This window comes from Gouania willdenowi, chromosome 8, assembly GCF_900634775.1.
Source record: "Gouania willdenowi chromosome 8, fGouWil2.1, whole genome shotgun sequence".
Taxonomy (NCBI): Eukaryota; Metazoa; Chordata; class Actinopteri; order Blenniiformes; family Gobiesocidae; genus Gouania; species Gouania willdenowi.
Genome location: NC_041051.1, coordinates 17,906,666 through 17,928,140, shown reverse-complemented (window position 1 = coordinate 17,928,140; position 21,475 = coordinate 17,906,666). Strand labels below are relative to the sequence as shown.

The 21,475-nt window shown below is 36.4% G+C and overlaps 1 protein-coding gene across 1 annotated transcript; it reads right to left on the bottom strand.

Moving 5' to 3' along the window:
• Positions 1 to 315: 315 nt before the first annotated feature.
• lmx1al (LIM homeobox transcription factor 1, alpha-like) lies at positions 316 to 21,380 on the bottom strand. The gene is made up of 9 exons (XM_028454929.1): positions 20,941 to 21,380; positions 19,338 to 19,426; positions 18,149 to 18,338; positions 5,995 to 6,227; positions 4,428 to 4,591; positions 3,053 to 3,130; positions 2,821 to 2,941; positions 2,596 to 2,751; positions 316 to 1,009 (listed from the first exon to the last, which is right to left on the bottom strand). Exons 1-9 carry the CDS (start codon positions 20,982 to 20,984, stop codon positions 852 to 854), a joined length of 1,233 nt encoding a protein of 410 aa, XP_028310730.1. The 5' UTR covers positions 20,985 to 21,380; the 3' UTR covers positions 316 to 851.
• Between the last annotated feature and the right edge of the window lie 95 nt (positions 21,381 to 21,475).

Here is a 21,475-nt window from a genome sequence, read left to right as displayed (position 1 = left end):
TATGCACTGTCTCGACCCTGATGGGTTCTGTTTTTGTTCATTTTACTTTAATTTAGAGTTTGAGATAAATAAAAATCAAAATCATATATTTTTCCTTTCTTTTTGGTGTGAATAATATTTGAGTCTTTTATCTATGACGCACACACTATGGTTTTGTCTAATTAAAAAAAGAAAGTGTCTATTTGTATGGTTGCCGTACGGACAACCCCCGGTGCTGTTGGTACGGTTACCGAAGTACGTAGCGTCTTAGGGTTAGGGTTATAACCCAATATCGCAATTTTTAGGGTTAGGGTTAGGTTTAGGGTAAGATTTATTCTTAGTCACGCAACCTAAACTGGCCAATGACTGACCTATCACGTGACATAAACTGACCAATTACGGATAGAATGTCGGTATATTGATACGGCAACCGTACGGATAGCCACTGCCTTAAACAAAATGATCGGAGGTAGCTTTAAGAATGGTATTAACTCTGTTGATGAATTCATTTGAGAACAACCAATTCAATTATATGGACATTTTTAGTATGACACCTGTTTTGTTTGTGTTAAAAAGTGCTATGAAATGCATCTGATTGAACATAAAGACAACGTAAGATGCTGAGGTCTACTTTTCTTGGAAATGTACAGTGTCTGTGTTTCCAGCATGTTGATTATTTCCTTTAAAACAGGGTAAGCTGCAGTAATCATAACTTATAACGACATAAGGCCTGTGATTAAAATCTCAGAACTGCGTTTGGGTGCCGGCTGTGTCATGGAGAAAGGTCCCACAGGTGTGTCGATGGCCTCCATTAGCTGCATCTTTGAGGTGAAGGGTGGAATGGGAGACCAAAGGGTTGCAGTTTTCAAAGGTCAGGAGGTGAAGTAGGAGTTTTGCATGGAGTAGAGACGATCAATTGGGTTTCCGACTCGTCCCGCCAGAAGACCTCCGTCCCCTGTTGCTAAGAGGCAATCGCCAAGGTGACCAAGACTTCCATCACTGTCCAGGTCGTGAAACACGGTCTCTGAGTCTGTCATAAACAAGAGGGTGGACAGCTGAGATGGAGGTCCTAGTTAAAAAAAAACAGGATGTTTCTGACAGAATCATAACTTTTACACTTCATTTACACTTGTACCAGGGTTGGGGTCAATTCCATTTTTCAATTACAACTACGTTTTCGATTACCTATGTTCAATTACAATTCAATAACGATTACAGTCACCAGCATTTTGTCCAAATACAATTATTTTTTATCCTTAGAAAGTCACTTACAATTACATTCTCAATTACTAAATTTCAATTACAATGAATCACAATTACTAAGCCTGAAATAAATAATCTAGTAAAAGTTAACGTTCCTCTTATGTTAGCTTTCTGTTAGCATCTCTTATGATATTAGGTCCTAAATCAGCTGTAAAATACACTAAAAACAAATTCATAAATCTATCTTCTTATTTCTTTCCTATCTCTTGGTTACCTTGTTAGGCTTCCTAATCAAGTCAAATGCGGCCCTCGGCCTAATTTTTGTGCGGCCGCCAAAACAAAATTGTAATTCACGAAGTTGGAAGTAATATGAAGCCCAAAATAACACACAAAACCCCAGAAACACAAAAAACAACAGCAAAACGCACAGAATTTCAACAAAAGATACACCAATCATCCACTTTAAACACAAACAAAAACATCACCATACACAAAAGGATTTCAAAGACTCACAAAATGCCAATGAAATTGTACGTAATGACAGAGAGTTGCACAAAATGACAACAATAACACAAAAAATATAACAAAAGCACACGCGATGACGCATCAAAAGGCAACAAAAATTCACATGAAACGTCAAAAAACTAAAAAAAACACACACCAAGTAAACCCACACAGAAAGGACTACAAAGGTTTTGACCCGTATTGACGCAATCAATAAAAATATAGGTTTTCATATTTTTGGTGTGGACATCTGAGCTTTTACTGTGTCACTATGCCCCTCGATTTATATAATTTTTAAAAAATGGTCAAATGTGGGAAAGCTTGATATGAAACATTTGAATAATTATTCACTACATATGTGTAGAATTGTACATAGAATTGTAACATGGTTCCCTAGTTTTGCGTTAAATTATAATTGACAATTGCATGGCAATTACAATTACAATTACAAAGTCAATTATCTAAACTCACTTACAATTTCATTACAATTATGACAGCAACACATTTTTGAAATTACAATTACAATATAATTACGCCATAATTGTAATTAATTGCCAATTATGTATGTATGTATGTGTGTATGTACGTATATATGTTTGATATGAGTGTATAAACTGTATATATTAAACTTATATATTGAATGTATATTGTGAAAATAGTAATATGAGTTAAATATTTTTTTGTGTGCGATATTATGTAGAGAACTTTATTTTATTATGTTGTGATAGGGTAAGTACTGTATATATATATATAAGCTTTACTTCAACCTTTCTCTGGATGAATTGTACAATTGAGTGTTTCTTCTGTACTTTTTTTTGTTTTGTTTGTGAAGACCGCCGAAATAAAATAAAAATTCTAAATTATAATTATACTTGACCCCAACCCTGCATTGTACATTCTTGGTCATACCATATGGATGGAGTTGATCAGTATTCAGCTGAGGGGGCGTAAGCCCATGTCTGAATGGCTCTCCTCCGTAGATGTTGGGATCTAAGGTTAGGAGTTGCTGACGTGGCAGAGATGGATATCCAAGTAATCCTTCCATGCCGTGTGTACTGGATCCATCTGTGTGAATCGACAGGTAAGAGTTTGTTCTTTCTTTCTTTTTTCTTTCTCAGTTTCTTCTCGTCTTACCTTCGCTGTCGTCGTTACTTTGACGTCCCCCTCTACTCGTTCCCCTCCTGGTTCCTCCCAGCTGCTCCTGCTCCTGCTGCTGCTGCTGCTGCTGCTGCTGTCGGCGGGCTATCTTTTTCATCTAAGGCACAAAGTTATTAAACTCTATATGTGAAAGCTGTCTTTGTAGCTACTGATGTGTGTGTGTGTGTGTGTGGGGGGGGAACTGTCCAAGGAGTGAAGTGAATCCTACCTTAGCTCTCTGGTTTTGAAACCACACTTGTACCACACGTACTGTCAGACCAGTCTCAGCAGCCAAAGTCTCTCTCACCTGCAAGTCAGAAGTAGCTTTAGCTCTTTAAAGGGTTTATATCAGGATTTTTCAACCTTGGGGTCGTGACCCCATTTGGGGTCGCCTGGAAATAAAATGGGGTCGCCTGAAATGTCTAATAATAACATGTATTTTTCAAATGATTACAATTTCATTTTTAAATGTCTACATCAGCGTTGGGGTCAATTGTAATTGTAATCGTATAATTGATAATTAATTACAATTATGGCGTAATTATATTTGTAATTGTAATTTCAAAAATCTGTTACTGTCGTAATCCTAATTAAATTGTAAATTAAAAAAAAAACTGAGTTAAATTTAAATTGAGTTCAGATGATTGACTTTGTAATTGTAATTGTCATGAAAATTCTATAAAAAGTGTCAATTTTAGTTTAACGCAAAACTGGGGAACCATGTTACAGTAGTTAACAATTATTAAAATGTGTTTCATATCAAGCTTTTTTAAATATTGGTGTACTGACACAAAAAAGGCTCAGATGTCCACACTAAAATATTAAAACTATATTTTAATTGATTAGGAATCCTAACAAGGTGACCAACAGATAGGAAAGAAATTAGATGATAGATATTGATTTTTAGTGTATTTTACAGCTGATTTAGGACCTGTTATCATTAGAGATGCTAACAGAAAGCTAATATACTGTAATAGGGTGGTTTACTGATTTAAATGTTAATAGATTTTTTATTTCAGGCTCAGTAATTGTGATTAATTGTAATTGAACTTTAGTAATTGAGAACGTAATTGAAACGGACTTTCTAGGGATAAAAAAAAAATTGTAATTTAATTGTAATTGGAAAAATGCTGGTCAATGTAATCCTAATTGAGTTGGCATGGATAATTGAAAACTTAATTGTAGCTGAAAAATTACCCCAACCCTGGTCTACATTATTAACATGCTAATAGTAATTTTTAATATTTTTTTTTAATTTTGAACATTTTATTAAAAAAAACAAAACACATATTACAGAAATAGATTTACAGAGCAGGAAGAGGCAGAAAGCTCAAAGAGCTTAAACATTATTATTAACATTATTATTATTCCATACAAAATCACCACACACGATCTCAAAGAACTGCATTCTGTACTTTCTCTTTCTCAAATATAAATCTAGTTAAAATAAAATATAAACAAACATATATACTGTACGTATGACTCTAAACGCAGCTTATTGCATGACTTTGCAGAATGGCAGCCATCGTCAGGGACAATGGCCTTTGGAAGGGCATGAGAATATTGTGTGGTCACCTTTTACTGAGAAGATGTGATGAACTCACCTTGCGGCAGGGCTTTGCTGACACTTCAAAGGAGGCCTTGAATGCTCGCCTCTGTTGTGTGGTCAAGATGGTGCGTGGCCGCTTAGATCGCTTGTGCTCTTTGCTTTCATCACCACCTCTAGCTCCCCCAGAGCCTCCTCCACCATCCTCATCCTCACTTTTCACTGAGCAAAGTCAACAGACGCAACCCAAAAAAATCAAGACAAAAAAAAAAGAGCTGTGCTATGAAACATCATGTTAGTGTTTTAATATTTTGTCTGTGAAGGTATCCAACGACCAATCCTTCCTCTATTCATCTTGTGAATTTCTCAGTAATATTAAAAGTTATCATTCTACTTTACAGTAAACAAACAAGTATGAGTTTTAAACGTGTATCTTATGAGTTGAAGTCAGTCAAAATATTCAGAATAATTGTGTAACCCTGAGAAAATCTAGACGGTATTGATTTATTTACGGGAAAAAGCACCTACTTCTGACTTTTTTGTGAAATTTAAAATGAAGGAAACTAGATTAACTGCATTTCCTAAAGACAATGGTAACACTTTACATGAAGTTTTATACATAAAGCTGACATTACGCTGTCATTAGCATGAATAAGGTGTCATGAAGGCTGTCATTAAGTGTCGTTCGTTAAATTATGACACCTTTGGAGCTATGTTGGCATTTTTTTTTTAGGTTAGATGGAGGGATCTAGTGAGGTTAGGGTTAGGGTCAATGACATTTTTCAGTTACAGTTACGTTTTCAATTATTCATGTTCAATTACAATTAAAATCTACACAAACAAATATCATCTAATATGCTTTTCATCCCAAGTTTTGCATTAGAATAAATTATAATTAACAGATTTGATAGAATTTACCAATTACAAGTACAAAGTCAATTATCTAAACACAATTACAATTCAACTAGGATTACAACAGCAACAGATTTTGAAAATTACAATTACATTTATAATTAAGCCATAATTGTAATTAATTATCAACTACGTGATTACAATTACAATTGACCGCAACCCTGGTTAGGGTTAGGAAAGTGTCTATTGATAGCCCCCGGGACTATGGGTACGTTTGGACCTTTTCTACATAAGCGTAAAGTGCCTGTGTTGGGCAGAGTGGTCTAAGGTGCCGTGGGTTCAAATACCACTTTTTTCGTTTAATATTTTTTCATTTTAACATATTTAACATGGCACATTCCACCTTTAAAAATACATATACGAAAAAAAACAAAAAAACATTTTAGGGTATTTCCTGGGTTAGGGATAGGGTTAAGGTTAGGGGTTAGGGTAACGAATGACACTTATTGACACCTTATTCATGCTAATGACAGATGTCATGTCATAATAATGACAGTGTAATGTCAGCCTTATGTATAAAACTTCAACTGAGGTGTTACCAGAAAATGCAAGTGAAGATGCACCAGTGGAACCCCATGGAGTCAATATTACTATTACAGTATGAATAATGACTAACAGCAAATCCTCACAATACTTCCTCACAAATGTTACCTTAATTTAAGATGACACACACACATTCAGTCCCACCCTCCTCCCCCACCCCTTCCTTTTACCTGATTCTGTTGGCGTTGGACTAATAGCAGCCAACATTTCTCGCTCCTTCTCATAATCCATCCGACAGAGCAGCTGGCCTTCTTTCAGCACAAACTCATCACCTCTCTGCAGCCGCCGTTCACACTCACAGCAACTGAAGCAGCCCAGGTGGTACACCTGGCCCAGCACACGCATGATCAGCTCTGAGCGTCCAATGACCTGGAGGCAGGCACTGCACTTTCTCACAAACAGCCTGAAAAACACACACATACACACACGTCATCACATTCAAATGTATAGAAATGCAGTCATAAACAATGTAACCATAGGGAAAAGTCATTAGACTTGAGACAAACAAGGAGCTCTGACACGTTTACCCTCAGCTCCAATGATTCTGGTGAAAAGGACAGCCTCTTAATTAAAGGTTGTTGTAGCATTAGTTAATTCTCAGAGCAGCAATGTAAACATCTGGTAAAATGAGCTAGGGGGTCTGGATTTATGAAGCGTAGAATGTTCTTCTTTATAGCAGTAGGTGGCGGTAGTTAGCCTTTGATAAGAGAGCTCTACAAAGTGAGTTTTTTCCTCTTTAAAATCATCTTGATATTAGAAATTGGCAAATGTATCACAGTGGGGGCCACCAAAACGTGATTGTCTGATCCCGGGGCCACATTACACTCATGTCAGCATTTAGAATAATGAACAACCTGAGCATTAATACAGGAACAACAAAGGTTTTGTGTGTATTTTTGTGTGTTTTTTTCTGTCATTTTTGGTTTTGTTTGGTGCACTTTTGTTGTAATATCATCTCTTTTTGTTTTTGTGTGTTTTTGTAAGTCATTTTGTGTGTTTTTGTTGTTGTTTTGATACATTTTTCTGACATTCTTTATATTTTTGTTGTTTTGTATGTTTTGAGTCATTTTGCGTGTTTTTGTTGTTGTTTTGACATAATTTTTTTTCTGTCATTCTTTATATTTTTGTTGTTTTGTGTGTTTTGAGTCATTTTGCGTGTTTTTGTTGTTGTTTTGACATATTTTTTTTTCTGTCATTTTTTATTTTTTTGTTGTTTTGTATGTTTTGAGTCATTTTGCATGTTTTTGTTGTTGTTTTGACATATTTTTTCTGTCATTCTTTATATTTTTTGTTGTTTCATGTGTTTTGAGTCATTTTGTGTGTTTTTGGAGTCATTTTGGTTGTTGTTTTTGTATATTTTCCCATTAATGATACGCAGTCATCTTATTGTATTTTTTTCTTCTCATTTTTGTGCATTTTTCTGTAATCAGTTTGTTTTTTTGAGTCCTTTTTTGTATTTTTGCAGTTTTATCTGTGCTTTTGCCCTCTATTGTGTTTCTTTTTTCTATTTTTCGGTCTGTTTTTGAAGTCATTTTGGGCATTTATTTTGGGGAACACATAAAAATAGACCAAGGGCATCTCGAGGGCCCCCAGGCCAAGTTTACTGTGGTAACTCCATCGCCAATCACAATCTCACAGTTTTTCTACCTCAATGAACCCAATTTACAAAGGACTTTTAATTTCATGTCTTCATGATGACTTTGCTCGGTTTATACCGTCTCTCCCCTCCTACGGGACGTTAAAACTCTTCAATTTCTGTGCTCAAATTATCCTCACCTTATTTCTATTCAAAGGACCCACGTCTCTGCCATTAAATTCCTCTAAAATCCCTGCTCCTTCACTCGCTTTCCTCCCCCTCCCTCCTCCGTATTTTCTGCCAGCATTCCCAGTTCTCACTCATGCACCCCTCCCACCAGCCTGCCTCCCCAGTTCACTGAAACTAATAAAGACAGGATTAATTAGATTGTTGTTTAAACAGTGAGATGGCCAGACAGACGCTGTAAACTCATAACCAGGGATTGAGGATCCATGGGGTTAATCTCTCTCCTCTCACGTATGCACACGACAATGCACACAAACCTATACACACACACACACACACACAAGCGCACACACACACACGCACACACACACTGGATATTTGCACAAACTCACCTAGATTGTCAGAGTTTTAGTACTACTAGTTACTAGTTATCCTGTGCAACATGAAAATATACCACAGTGTCATCAGCACACAGCTTTGCCAGGTAGAGTGTCCATATGTGTTACAATGTTCTGCAGCAAAATTAGGAAACGTGTGACACAAAACAACAATATGCAAGCTTGGCGCAGAAATGAGAGAGAATGAGGGGGAAGGGAGTGGGAATGATGGGAAAGGAAGAAGACTGAAGTGTTGACAGTCCCTTACTGAGTGTTAGGAAGGTGTTGTGACGGAAATCTGGAGTGCAAAAAAAAAAGGAGCGGGACTGGACATTATAGAGCCCCTAATAGGTGATTTGGTCCTGAACGCAGTAGCTGTAACTAATCTTTCTCAATCCATCAGCAAAATGCTTCTAACATTTACTCAAATGACTGCGTTTCTAATTCTACACTATTGAAAGTTTTCTACTACGGGACACCCTAAATGATGCTCAGCCATCTTTCATATACTGAACCATTACACAGCTTTGTGTCCACTCCACATGTACACCTCATTCTCTGCTGCCTCATTTAACCCTCCTATTATCCATAGGGTCAATTTGACCCCATTTAATATCATTCAAAAAATAATAGTTGCTTCTTATTTCATGATTTTTTCCTAATTTGATGGCTACAATTGTTTTTTTTTTCAATGTGCTGAGCACATATTGCACGCAATGATGTTCCTCTGGTGTCAATTTGACCCCAAGCTGTTTTAGCTGTGTAAGACTTATCTGTCTGTCAGCTCTTTCACACTGAAAGTGACGTAGAAGAGAATATGTTTGAGACAGAAGACTTAATAGTAGGGGTGTCCCGATCCGATATTGAGATCGGATATCGGTCCGATATCAGCCAGAAAACGAATACTGCATCAAAAATCCACGATATATATAATATTATATTTATTCAATTGTAGAATGCTGTATATATTATGTTGAAGGTTAAAATGTATGTAACCAATTAGTTAATAATAAATGGGTCAGTTTTTCTCATTCGTACTGTTGCTGACTATTGTTCTCTGTTTGAGTAACATCACTTGATCAAGCCTTTCCTAACATTCCACACTACAAAATAAGTAATAAAAGTATGTATGATTCGTGCCGACATCGTATCGTGTCGATCAAGACTTAAAGGTGGCCATATCGGCATCATATCGGAAGTGAAGAAAAAAAAAAAAAAAAAAAAAACTTGTATCGGAACATCCCTACTTCATAGTGAATAACCCCAAATATGTTACAAAAATGAAATAAAAAAAAAAACAACAACAATTTTCTGACAATTGTTTTCTGGAGGCCAATATTCCTGAGGTCAGATTGACCCCATGGGTAAAATGTGAGTAATATTTGAGGATAATAGAAGGGTTAAATACACACTTCAGCATCTTAAATACTTCCTTTCACTGTGAACTATATACACCAGGCCACATTTCTTAGCATTGCTTGACATAAGACAGATGATGTTAGCGGTTAAGTTGCTCACTCCTTAATCGGCGTGCTCACAGCAGGATACGAATTTACTCAACGAGAGAAATAAAGGGGACTTGGGGCAACTGGCACAGAGGGGGGTCCGTAAGTAAATCAGTTAATCCCTCTAATAGAAGTATCAATCACACACGGTCCTGACAAGGTCGGATCTTTCACAACAGCAAAAAAAAAAAAAAAAAAAAAAAAAAAAATCCCATGGACATCGATGCTTAAAGATCAGATTTAGCCTCTGAAAATTTACACACTCCAATAAATCATTCACACACACACACACACACACACACACACACACACGGAAACACTAATCTCCTTTACTCAAGCTCCAACAACATCATTGAAAGATGTGATCTAAGAAATACTTTTTTTTTTTTTTTTACATCTTCTTCCTTTAAAGGCCATTTGTGCCAAAAAAAAAAAAAAAGAAAAAAAAATATTTTTTTTATATAAATTTTATTAGGGAAATTTGCAGGAGACATTGGGAGATAATATTGATAAAATGTGAAACTTAAAATGTAATTTTTGAAAATACTATAAATCTAAACACAAGTACACTTATTTTTGTAGTGAATCTAAATAATTCAATGCGGTTCAGTGATCACTTTTCCATACAACAAGTGCATGACACGAGTGCACACAGCAGGGTGGAGAGACGGATCACATTTTAGAGCATGTTTTGCACAAAACATCAAGGGGATCGGCTCCTTGTTTAGTGATTTTGAAGGGGTTAGGGGCCATGACTAATTATATGCACACTGCTTATGAGATCAGCATGTAACGAGGCAGAATTTTTTTTTTTTAAAAGTGCTGATTTGCAGTTGTTGGTACGATCTGGTCTCTCGTGCGTGCCTGAGGGCAGTTTGAGAGAAAATGCAGTTAAAGAAAAGCTTTATTGTCACCCTGAGCTGCACTTCTGGGCTTTGTTGTATCTGTTGTACAAATGTGACACACACCGGACTAAACTGCAACTGTTCTATAAATATGTATGTGCCTTTGAGGAATTGAAGATGCTGTTGCTTATTTGAATGATGAATATCCATATTGGGGAAGGTTTCATTGTGGGGTTATTTCCATCTATTACAACTTGTTGTATGTTTATAAAAGACAACCTGAAGTCAGAATTACATTAATACTATGGTATGTTTATGATCCTTCACTCGAAAAAACACTCTGCTCTTAAGTTTAGAATGCATTTCTCACACTTGTGTGATATACTGAGGTAAAATGGTAAATGGACTTGATTTTATATAGCGCCTTATCACCACACTGAAGCAGTCTCAAAGCGCTTTACATATGAGCTCATTCACCCAATCACTCTCACATTCACACACCAGTGGGACAGGACTGCCATGCAAGGCGCTAGTCGACCACTCGGGTCTTAACCAGAACAAAGAGGTCAGAGCACATTACTCCAGTTTTAAAGTCTTTACACTGGCTCCCAGTCAGCCTCAGAATAGACTTTAAAGTTCTGCTGCTGGTGTATAAATCTGTGAATGGGTTTGGTCCAGAATACATCAGTGAGATGTTAGTCAGGTATGAACCCAGCAGGTCTCTCAGATCTATGGACACAGGTCAGACAGTGGAGCCCAGAGCTCACAGTAAACATGGTGATGCTGCTTTTAGTTGTTATGCTGCAAAGAAGTGGAACAAACTGCCAGCAGAGCTGAAGTCAGCATCCAATTTGAACATTTTTAAATCAAAGTTAAAGGCACTTTTTTTCTCTACTGCATATGATTGAGAGAGAGATTTTTTGTCATGTTGTTGATGTAATGATGATTTTAATTGATTTTACTGATTTTAAACAATTGAATGTTTTATCATGTAAAGCACATTGAGTTGCCTTGAGTATGAAATGCGCTATACAAATAAATTTGCCTTGCCTTGCCTTGGGAGCAACTTAGGGTTCAGTGTCTTGCCCAAGGACACTTCGACACATAGTCAGGTACTGGGATCGAACCCCCAACCTCTCGATCAGAAGACAACCCTCTACCACCTGAGCCACGGTCGCCCAGGTAGTGATGTGCTAACGTAGAGTGTAACATACGAAAGGGATGCACCCCACACAAAAATCACACCCAAGCATTCAGGTAATAAATGCAAATCAAACCAATGATATCAAACCATACTTTTAAGTTGTATTTTGTCTAGTATCCATTTCTTGGAGGTGTGTGTTGGTGTTTGCGTATGAGAGCGTGCGTGTACTTTTGGCGGATATTGCACTGTGAAGCAAAATGGCTCAGAGCCAGGGTTCAGTAATCACATCATCTTCTTTTATTAAATCTCCCTGCACTGCTTCTGTGTTATTAAAATCTCCCAGCATTCCCCACGATACTTGCTACCCTGCCACTTCACTCTCTCTCACACACACACACACACACACACACACACACACACACGCACACACATCCATACTATGCAAAACAGCGTGCACCCATGTGCGCTACACACACACAGACACAAATTATGTATAAATATACAGAGTTATTGGCACATATAAACACAAATTTGCACTGTTAGTGTAAACATAGATAAGGGGCCTTGGTACAAACATCAATAAACCACTGACAGATGCTGTAATTTGTGCACCATATATCCATTCATGCATTCATGCATCAATAAAGTCCACCATAAACTCTCCTTTTGCTCAATGAGCTCCTTTCAAAATCAAAGACACACTGTGGCGTTCACATGGATTAGCCACAAGTGTTAGACCTCTTGGATAAGGAGAAACACCATTGTTTCATTATTGTTTTTGTATATTACTAATGTTTGTAGGGTTATTTTACCAACTAGTTCCATGTGAGAGCAGAAATAATAGTTATAATAGCCTAATGAAGCCCTAACTTGTGTAAAGTAGCAATTTAAAACTTGCACGATGGCCATTGATTGCATGATATATGTCTTTAGATGTGTGCGATCCACACCTGATGCTACCAAGAATGAAAGCTATGTGTCAGGATAGAGACGTGTGTTTATGTGCGGGGAATGAGTGGGTGTGTGTTAGTTTAGATAAAACAGTTAATCCCCAGGCCACCAGAACGCAATATCCTGTCTGCCCGTTTCTCATTTCCTGTCTGTCTCTGGCGAAGCGGGAAGCAGTGAGGAGGGGGTGGAGGGGGGACAGCGGGACCCGTTGCCCCAGAAACAGGAGATGCAGCCGGTCGATTTGAGAAAAGTCTCCCTATCTCTCCTTCTCTGCTGCGACCCCCGTATTCACACTCCCTTTTACTCTCCCTCTCTGCTTTTATTATCTCAGATTTAATAAAGCCGAGGCGAGCAGCTTGTTCTGCCATGAAACATTTATTAGCTGTCTGTTATCAAATTGTTGTGGGGGAGGAAAGATGATGGGGTCTCATCTCACATTATGCAAAAACTGTGGCAATATCAGAGATCTCCTCACGCGCATACGCCCTCAGGCCTCTTGATGCACACAAAGCAAAAAATAAATAAATAGAAAATATATTTTTTTTAAAAAATCAGGCCTTTCCCGAGGCTGTTTCCTTTCAAAACTATCCTTTTCTGTTTTTTGATCAATTTTCCTATCATGAAACCCTCCACCCTTTCCCCCCCAGCAAACCTGAGCCAAATTACTCAAAACTCCTGCATTCCCACTTTTTTTCTTTTTTCATTTTGCAAGTTTCCAACCATCATCATTAGGTATTGCTAACAACAATGAATGATGGCGAAGTTTCAACATCATGAATGTCAAATATTTGCAGCCTCTGACGCAGAAATTCCAACTATTAACATATATTTTATTTTTTTGGGAAATGATGAAAGACTTTTTCGTATTTAACATAAATCACAGTGACAACATACTGTTTATTTTTTATCACCAGTTTATGATCAAGAGGTATAGCTGGTGTATAGAGGTAAGTCTCTGTGATCTGTTTGACATGTCATTGAATAATTCCCAGTGACGTTGCATGCACTATAGTGTCAGGCTTGTCATAATAAAACAGCCACAAGGTATAGGCAATTAGCACCGTGCCCAATCAGTTTTGCACATGCTCTTCTTATTCATTCCCCTTCAGAGACACACATGAAAAAAAAAAGAAGGCACTAGAGGGGGGAGGGAGCGATTAAGAGAAAACAAGGGATAAACGGGGAGATAAACTGTTTGGTGTCATCGCTGCTATCAATCTCAAGGAGTAGGAAATGAGGTTTAAAATAGAGAAATATTATTACAAAGCAGACAGTGATGAATGAGGCGACGAATTGAGAGAAAGAGAGACAAATCATCGGGTGGAGGTGTGTGGAGGTACAGAATGGATGAAAGAAACGACATAAAAATCGGATTTCTAGCCTCAAATACAAACTTCATTTTTTTTTTTTTTTTCAAAATAAAAGTTTTGTAAACTAGAGCAAGGGTTCTCAACCGGTCTCACCCTGGGACCCACATTTTGCCTGGGCCATTAAATCTCGACCCACTATTTTTTTTTTTACTTTTAGAATTCTACCAACCAAATTTGGCTCTTCAATAATAGCTATTGAAAACACACATATAGCCTATAGTCCTTTTAAAAGCATAAGTCCATATATTTTCCTGTGCAAGATGCATTTCACAGCATGCCTGTCAAAATAAAAGACAAGTCCAACATGAGAGATATTACAGTAAGTTGGGTTTTTTTTTTGACCAGCTGTCCTCGACAGGTCCACGACCCATTTTTGGGTCCCGACCCACCAGTTGAGAATCGCTGCACTAGAGGATATTCCATACGATATATTTTTGAGGTATTTTGGTCTCCCTGTCTCTGTCTGCAGTGAGAGTTGGGACATTCATGAGTGGTCTCAGTCCCCTCAACCCCACAAATCATTGTCATAAACCTATAATTTGAGTAAATATCCAAACTGGTGACTTTTTTTCACACTAAAGATGACTTCATGAGCCTCACATCAGAGCTTGAAAGCTGCACACAGCCAAAAACCCTCCCTCGTCCTTTGTATCTGCTGTATGAGTGGGAGCTCACGTCTCAAAGCAGTCAGGTTACAGCAACACATCACAGCGTGTATTAGTCAGCAGTAGTGCATTCCAATAAGCTCTGTGGATTACCACATTAATCATCAGTCAGACTTTGATTTCCAGGGTTTACATTTCTAGCACATAAAAACCTGTCTTGGAACGAATCTGTGAAAAAACGTAAATATTTTTCCCATATTTTTTTGGAGTTAGTCACACATTGAAGCAGGGTGGGTGGGGGTGGATGGGTGCGTGGGGATGTGAGGAAAAGGCCTATGCAAATAAACCTGCTGTGGCACTTTGTTGTTTTCTGAAGTCCTATTCCAAAGCTTTATTTTAAACATCTGGTCCCTAAACAGGATGAAATTTCAAAGAATTTCTCAAGATTTCAAAGCGAAAAATAAATCCACAAGAAAAACCCTCTATCCACAATGTGCACATAAGTTTATTGTGTCTAAATCCCCTCATTTACATAACAGATTGAGACCTGAGAAACTCAAACCTGGCAAAACCATAAAGGCATACCTACATCTTTTTTTTTTTTTTTTTTCAATTAAGTGAACGATGGATGCTTCTTCTTCATCACAAAGGCCTATAAGATCACAATAAAAACCCATATTCATTGTGCCTGAATTTCACTGACCGCATGTTGGTTTTTGAGCTTCACACATGATAATTTAAAATCAAACATCAACACACAATAGTGTTGATCTCTCTGAAATATCAAAAGATGCAAACATTGAATTTACCTCTGCCTTAGAGGGATAGGTCCAGATAAATTAAGGTGGGGGTTGGGTAACATTCTGGGTTGATTAGGCTCACAATGCATTATTAATATTATTATTTTTTAATTCAAACTAAAACAATTTGAAAAAAAAAAGCATGCTTGTTTTGCTTCTTTTTCTTCTTATGAATTCTATATTTTGATAGGGCTTCGAGATGACTATTGTTGTAATTTGCACTGTATAAATAAGGTTAGATTGAATGGAAATGTATTTTGCATGGTGTGGCATGAGATAGAAATAGTCCTGAAACAATTCTTCAGTTCATCCTGGGAAGGAGAATTGTGTCCGTCTTTGTGCAGAGTGATGTAATCGCAGCAAAGCACAAACTAAAGACATTTTGACAAGCCACACATACTGGAGCAGGAAGACATGAGAAATATGAGCCGAGAACCCTGCTCGAAACCGTCACATTGTTCATCTTTTATTAGATTTCCACCCCTTATTTATTGACATGACAAAAGGTGGCGATAGTTTGAGGTATGGTGTCTAATAAACATATAGAAGTATAATAGACTCTAGGGTAAAAAGGAGCTTTTGCTAATAATTGCATTAATGCCCTCCAAAATTCCTCTGCATGGTCCAAATTCTTCCACATGGTTATCTGTTTCAATGCACACACCTGCTCTGCTTGAAAGGGAGTGTAGTGTAAGGCGCTGATGGACAGACTGCAGGGAAAACAAGGAGACATTGTTGCTGATTCGTTGAAGGTCACAGGCGTTATACAGTGCCAAGTCTGGCACTGAATCACCCAACGAGGCAACGAACCATGTGCAATGTATATGGGACTAAGTCAGCAGCCATTGAATGAGCTGCTGACTATTAATTCTTGATCTGCATGTGAAGCAGCTGCATGGAGAGCAGATGCACATTTTCCTTACAGCACTGAATATAAACTATAGATTTGGCTCCTTTCTGCCACATTTCCCACATGTTTTTTTTTTTTTTTCTTTCTTCATATTTAATCTCATACATCATCCCCTTCCGCTCTGCTTTCCCCTTTCTCTCTCCTCCAGATGTGGGAGAGTCTTTGTTGCTGGATGCTGTCTGACACTTTTCCAAAACAATGATAACAAGTAAACTGGCTCCTTCTTAAGCCCTGATACTATAGCTCCATCCCTGGAGCTCCCAATGACACACCCACCGACTGCAGCACACACCAAACAAGTCATGTGTATAGCTTATGAGCAAACTATGGCCACAAATACACGCTTTGATGGGATCCATGTTTACATTCTGTGATCATTTTCTACTAACCCATGTATACGCTGCTCGTTGTATATGAATAGAGATTCTGTAAAAAAACAAAACTATGGCATCACAAATCATGGAAGCACGCGGACAATGAATAAACCTCAAAACGAACAAATAATCGACAGCTTGTATGTAAAAATATCTCATGTAGACGTAAAATAGTCTGTGACATTTCATCAGATACAAGCATTAAATGTCAGTGTGCTGCTCCACCGAGCTCCTCTCGTCAATAACGACAGAAACAATTCAAATAACAAAAGGCAATCATTTGATAGTGAAACAAAAGGAGCCAATATTAGATACGGCTTTAAGGGCAATTTTTCAAAAATCACTATCATTTTACACATTGATTTGCACAATACATTTAAAGTACATTTTTTAGAGCCTGTATCATAGCAAATCTAACAATCATGAGCTAAATAACACATTACTGCATGTGTTCCTGTTGTGTTTTTCAGTCATTACATTTCCACTAATTGTTATTAAATGAAAAATGTGTGACAAGGGTTTTCTTGATAATTCTGTTCATTTGTTGTGGAAATATGTTATTGTAATCTATTAAATGAAGAATAAATAATTTATATTTGGTTTATCGTATTGAATGCTCTGGTGAATCTGAGTGAAACACGATACACAATTAAGCATATTAAGAAAATATATTTTATTGTTTAAAAATAAATTTGGTAAACTGAATACAGCTTTTGTCTTCATTATTTGTTTAGTTCGTTTTGAATATTGAAAATAAAAAGAGCAGGTATGAATAGGAGCATCCTTGGATCATGTCTTCTCCCTCTGATTAGGGTCGTGACGCGTGGGATGTCGGCTCCGTGAAATGCATCACAGACTAAGTTAATCCTTTAAATATAGGAAAATCCAATGACTTTGGGAGAACATGCAAACTTGCACCCTGAGTTTGTTTCTGTGTGCCTGCATTTCCAATAGCAGATCCATAGAGCTGGACCATAACATGCAGATCATTGTGTCACTATAGTTTATGTTTATATAATGTATGGTGCTATGGGTCGAGCCAGGTTCCTTTAATATATATATATATATATATATATATATATATATATATATGTCTGATTCTTTATATATTGTTTATATGCTTTAGTACTAGTGAGGATCAAATTAATCTGTTTAATTTGTGTTATTCAGTGGATTTTTTTGATTATTAGAACTTTGTTTTTGTAGATTTGATTATCACCATATAGGTATGTGTATACAGCAAATGTGTTTGTGTTCTTTTCTTTCTTTTTGACAGGTACTCAGTGGCCTATGGTAGCAGGTCACTCATTAAGTGACTATTGTGTCCCTGGTGACATGCTATAAATCCCAGATCTGTCAGTCAGCCCCTTTAATTCACATTGTTGTATATTGGCAAGTTGGAAATATTTATTCTTTCTTATTTGATTCCCATTTACCTTAATACGTGTTTTTTTTTTTTTTTTTTTTTTTTTTTTTTACAAATATGTGTTGTGTGTACAACTTAAAAACTTTAATGGGGGTGAATTTCCCTGGTAAAGGGTTGCAAGCAGCTTTAAAAGTAAAACTATTAACACTTAGCCGACATAAACAACATTGTGAAGGCTTGTTTTCAGTGAAACCTCATTTTTTATACATGTTTTCTATGCAGTGCAGTGAGAATGAAGTGTATGTTAGCTCTTACTTCTCATAGTCGTGCTTGCAGTAGAGCCGTCGGTCCCTGCAGTAACAGGTGACCGTGAGCGCGCTCAAACACACCGCGCACTTCACGCAGGTCTCGTGCCACGAGCGCTCGTTGACGCGCAGCAGGAACCGGTCGGCGATGGGAGACTCACAGCCCGCGCACACCTCACTCCCTCCTCTGTAGTCTGGACCTGCAGCGCACACCAGTCAGCACGCACACCAACTTATTCACAACACCAGAGATGAGATTTGAAGCGTTATTACACAAAGGTGCATCCACACCAGGATAAAAAAGCTCTAAATCTGCACCTCCAATAGAAATATATATAAAAATAAAATCTGCTTAATGTTTTATAAAAAAAATAAAGAAAAGAAAATGTTAATCAAGCAAAAATCAAAGTGAGTATTTCGAGTTTATTTGATCATTAAAAAAAGACCCACAAATTGCAATAATAATAATAATAATAATAATAATAATAATACACATTATATGAAGAAATAAATGTGTAAAACACATGCTCTTTCAAACTTTATAAGCAATTAAACTTTAATATAATCAAAACATATTTCTGTTTAAAATATATATATATATATATATATATATATATATATATATATATATATATATATATATATATATATATATATATATTCTAACTTCCTATAGTGTTACATTTAATTATTTTATTTTTAATGAATTGTGTCATTTGTCCTTTTTCGGCCGGGGTTGCTTTTAATTATACATCGTAATTCCAAGGTGTCGGAAACCTGTTTATTTTAAAGTGTAAAATAAGGTTTAATGTCAAGGTCAAAAGAGTTGCTTGGTTTGTTTTATCAAATGGCTCTGAACGCGTTAGTTACAGACATTTATTCAGCTGGGATTTCTGAATTTAAATCATTAAAATGTCTCGTTATTTTAAAGGCCCTTAGTTATCTATCAATCACCAATATGCAGCAAATGTTATAATCTCAATTATCTTCATTATGGCGCTTTTTTTTATAATTATATATATTTTTTTAGTTTCTCAGAAAATAAAAATAAATAAATAAATAAAATCACATAGAAAATAGGTAAATATCTAGTTTTAAAATAAATATTCGTTATAAAAGATTTGAGAGTATTAGTTTTAGCAGAGGTTTTGTTGTCTAGGCCCAGTCAGACACACTCAGTATAATAAACACACACTCACCAAAAGGCGTGGAAGATGGAGGCTGCTGCTGACAGGACTGCTGGCTCTCCTCTGTTTTCATCCCTTCTCTTCTTCCCTCAGTGTGATCGCTGGAAAATGCAAAAATTAAACATCTTTTTTCTTCTTCTTTCTTTCTTTTTGGTGCGTTAAATCATTAAAACAAAACTCTCATTGAAACCTAAAAGGGACCGGACGCAAAGTAGGCCCCGGTTCCTCATCACGTTTTACGGTAAAACGTCCAACATGGACACATTTGGGATCACACGCTTTGAAATAAACACATAAATTATATAACTAAAATATTAAACAAGATAAAACACAGTTTCACTAGTATTTCATTATATTATTTCATACCTCTGAAAAATAGTATATTAGCCTATCAACAAATAGGCTTAAAAATAAACAAATTAAAAATTAATAAATAAATAAAAAAAATCTCTAAAATTTAGCAATACCTTACTGTTGAATTTGACATATTTATTTCATACATATAAAATTGTGTTGTTCTTTTCTCATGTAATTGTACATATTTCCTAATTTGAATAAGGTAATATGGGAAAATAACATCGAATTCTATAATGAACGAGCCAGAAGCCTAATAAATAGCTTGACTAATTTAGTCTCAATGGAAATATATATAAAAATAATATCTCTATAATCGCTACACAATATTTTTTAAATGCATTTTTGTTGAAAGCAACAATAACTGAAAGACTTGTGACTGAAAGGCTGTGATTACAACAGACAATTCTTAATAAAATACCGTTTTGAAAGTGTGAATGTTTTTTTCTAAGCCCGTAAAATAAACTATTGTAAAAAAAAAAAATCTATCATTGGCAATCACCACATGAGGTAATTAGATAAAAACAAATTAATTATGTAAATGCATCTAATCTGGTTTGGCACTTCTCCTAAATGCCACTTGAATACATCAGTGATACGTAATGCACGTTTGGTTTGATTTTAATTTTATTGACAAAAGTGATCTTTAAAAAAAAAATTTAAAAAATCAAAAATAAACAAGATTCCCGACAGATAAACCAAAACAAGAAAAGAAAATATTATTAATAATATTTTTCTTAACTAAAGTGTAAGTGTGAGAGGAGATTCCTGGTGTAATGATTTAAAATACAGACTTCTAATGTTATAATCGAGGTATTTTTTTGTGCCATATATTTCATTCTAATAAATCATTAAAAATAAAAATAAAATCCCTTGCAATGTTAAGCCGGTCATGTCAAAATAACAAGAAGAGAACATTCTTAAACTCTCAAAAAAAGCCTTTAACAGGATAATTAATCATAATTTTAAAAATATGTCGAAAAATAAAACAAAAAAATGTACTTTTAAAAAAGAAAAAAAATTAAATAACTTATTTTCTTCAAACAATTTAATATTTATTACGTTTTTCACTCAAAGGTAATGAAACACAGCATCAGAAGTAAAACACACACACATACACACACACACACACACACACGACTCTTTGGAAATCTCCAGGTGTTTCCAGTGCTGGCAACCCGTGTGTGTGTGTGTGTGTGTGTGTGTGTGTGTGTGTGTGTGTGTGTGTGTGTGTGTGTGTGTGTGTGTGAGAGAGTCCTACCTTGTGGTGAAACACACTCCTCCTGAAATTTCGGTTGGCAACATGAAACTTTGTGCTGGTAAATGAACACAATGTCAGATTGTCAGACACCTGCTTCTCACAGTGCGCGTGTCGTCGGGAAATATCCAAACACCATGATGTTCCCAAGTCCTGCCTATTGTTCCTGCTTCCACCAGGAGCCGTGTGTGCGCACGGACTTGTTTCGTGCGTAAAAATGCGCAGAGGCAGGAAAAGGAGATGGACGGAGAGAGCGAGAGAGAGAGAGAGAGAGAGAGAGAGAGAGAGAGAGAGAGAGAGAGAGAAGGTGTAGAAGATGCAGAGAGAAGATGATCAAGCATCCAGAGATGGGAGGATCTTAGCATTTGTGTTCAAGGTTGGAGGGAGACTCAAAGGAGGCATGTTGAGAGCTCCCACTCACATAACGTTTCTCCATGAGGCTTCACAATAGACTTTATATTAGATAAAAACACAGTTTGGATCGCAAAACAGAAAAAAAAACTCAATTATTTTATTTAACCATGCCTTAAAATTTTAG

Excerpts from the sequence above, each read along its gene's own strand:
- lmx1al (XM_028454929.1), bottom strand. The coding sequence starts at position 20,984 with ATGTTGCCAACCGAAATTTCAGGAGGAGTGTGTTTCACCACAAG. Across the intron at positions 6,228-18,148 it reads TGCAAGCACGACTATGAGAA|GCTGTTTGTGAGAAAGTGCA; the intron begins GTAAGAGCTAAC and ends TGTGTTTTTCAG. Across the intron at positions 3,131-4,427 it reads CAGCAAAGCCCTGCCGCAAG|GTGAGAGAGACTTTGGCTGC; the intron begins GTGAGTTCATCA and ends TCTGACTTGCAG.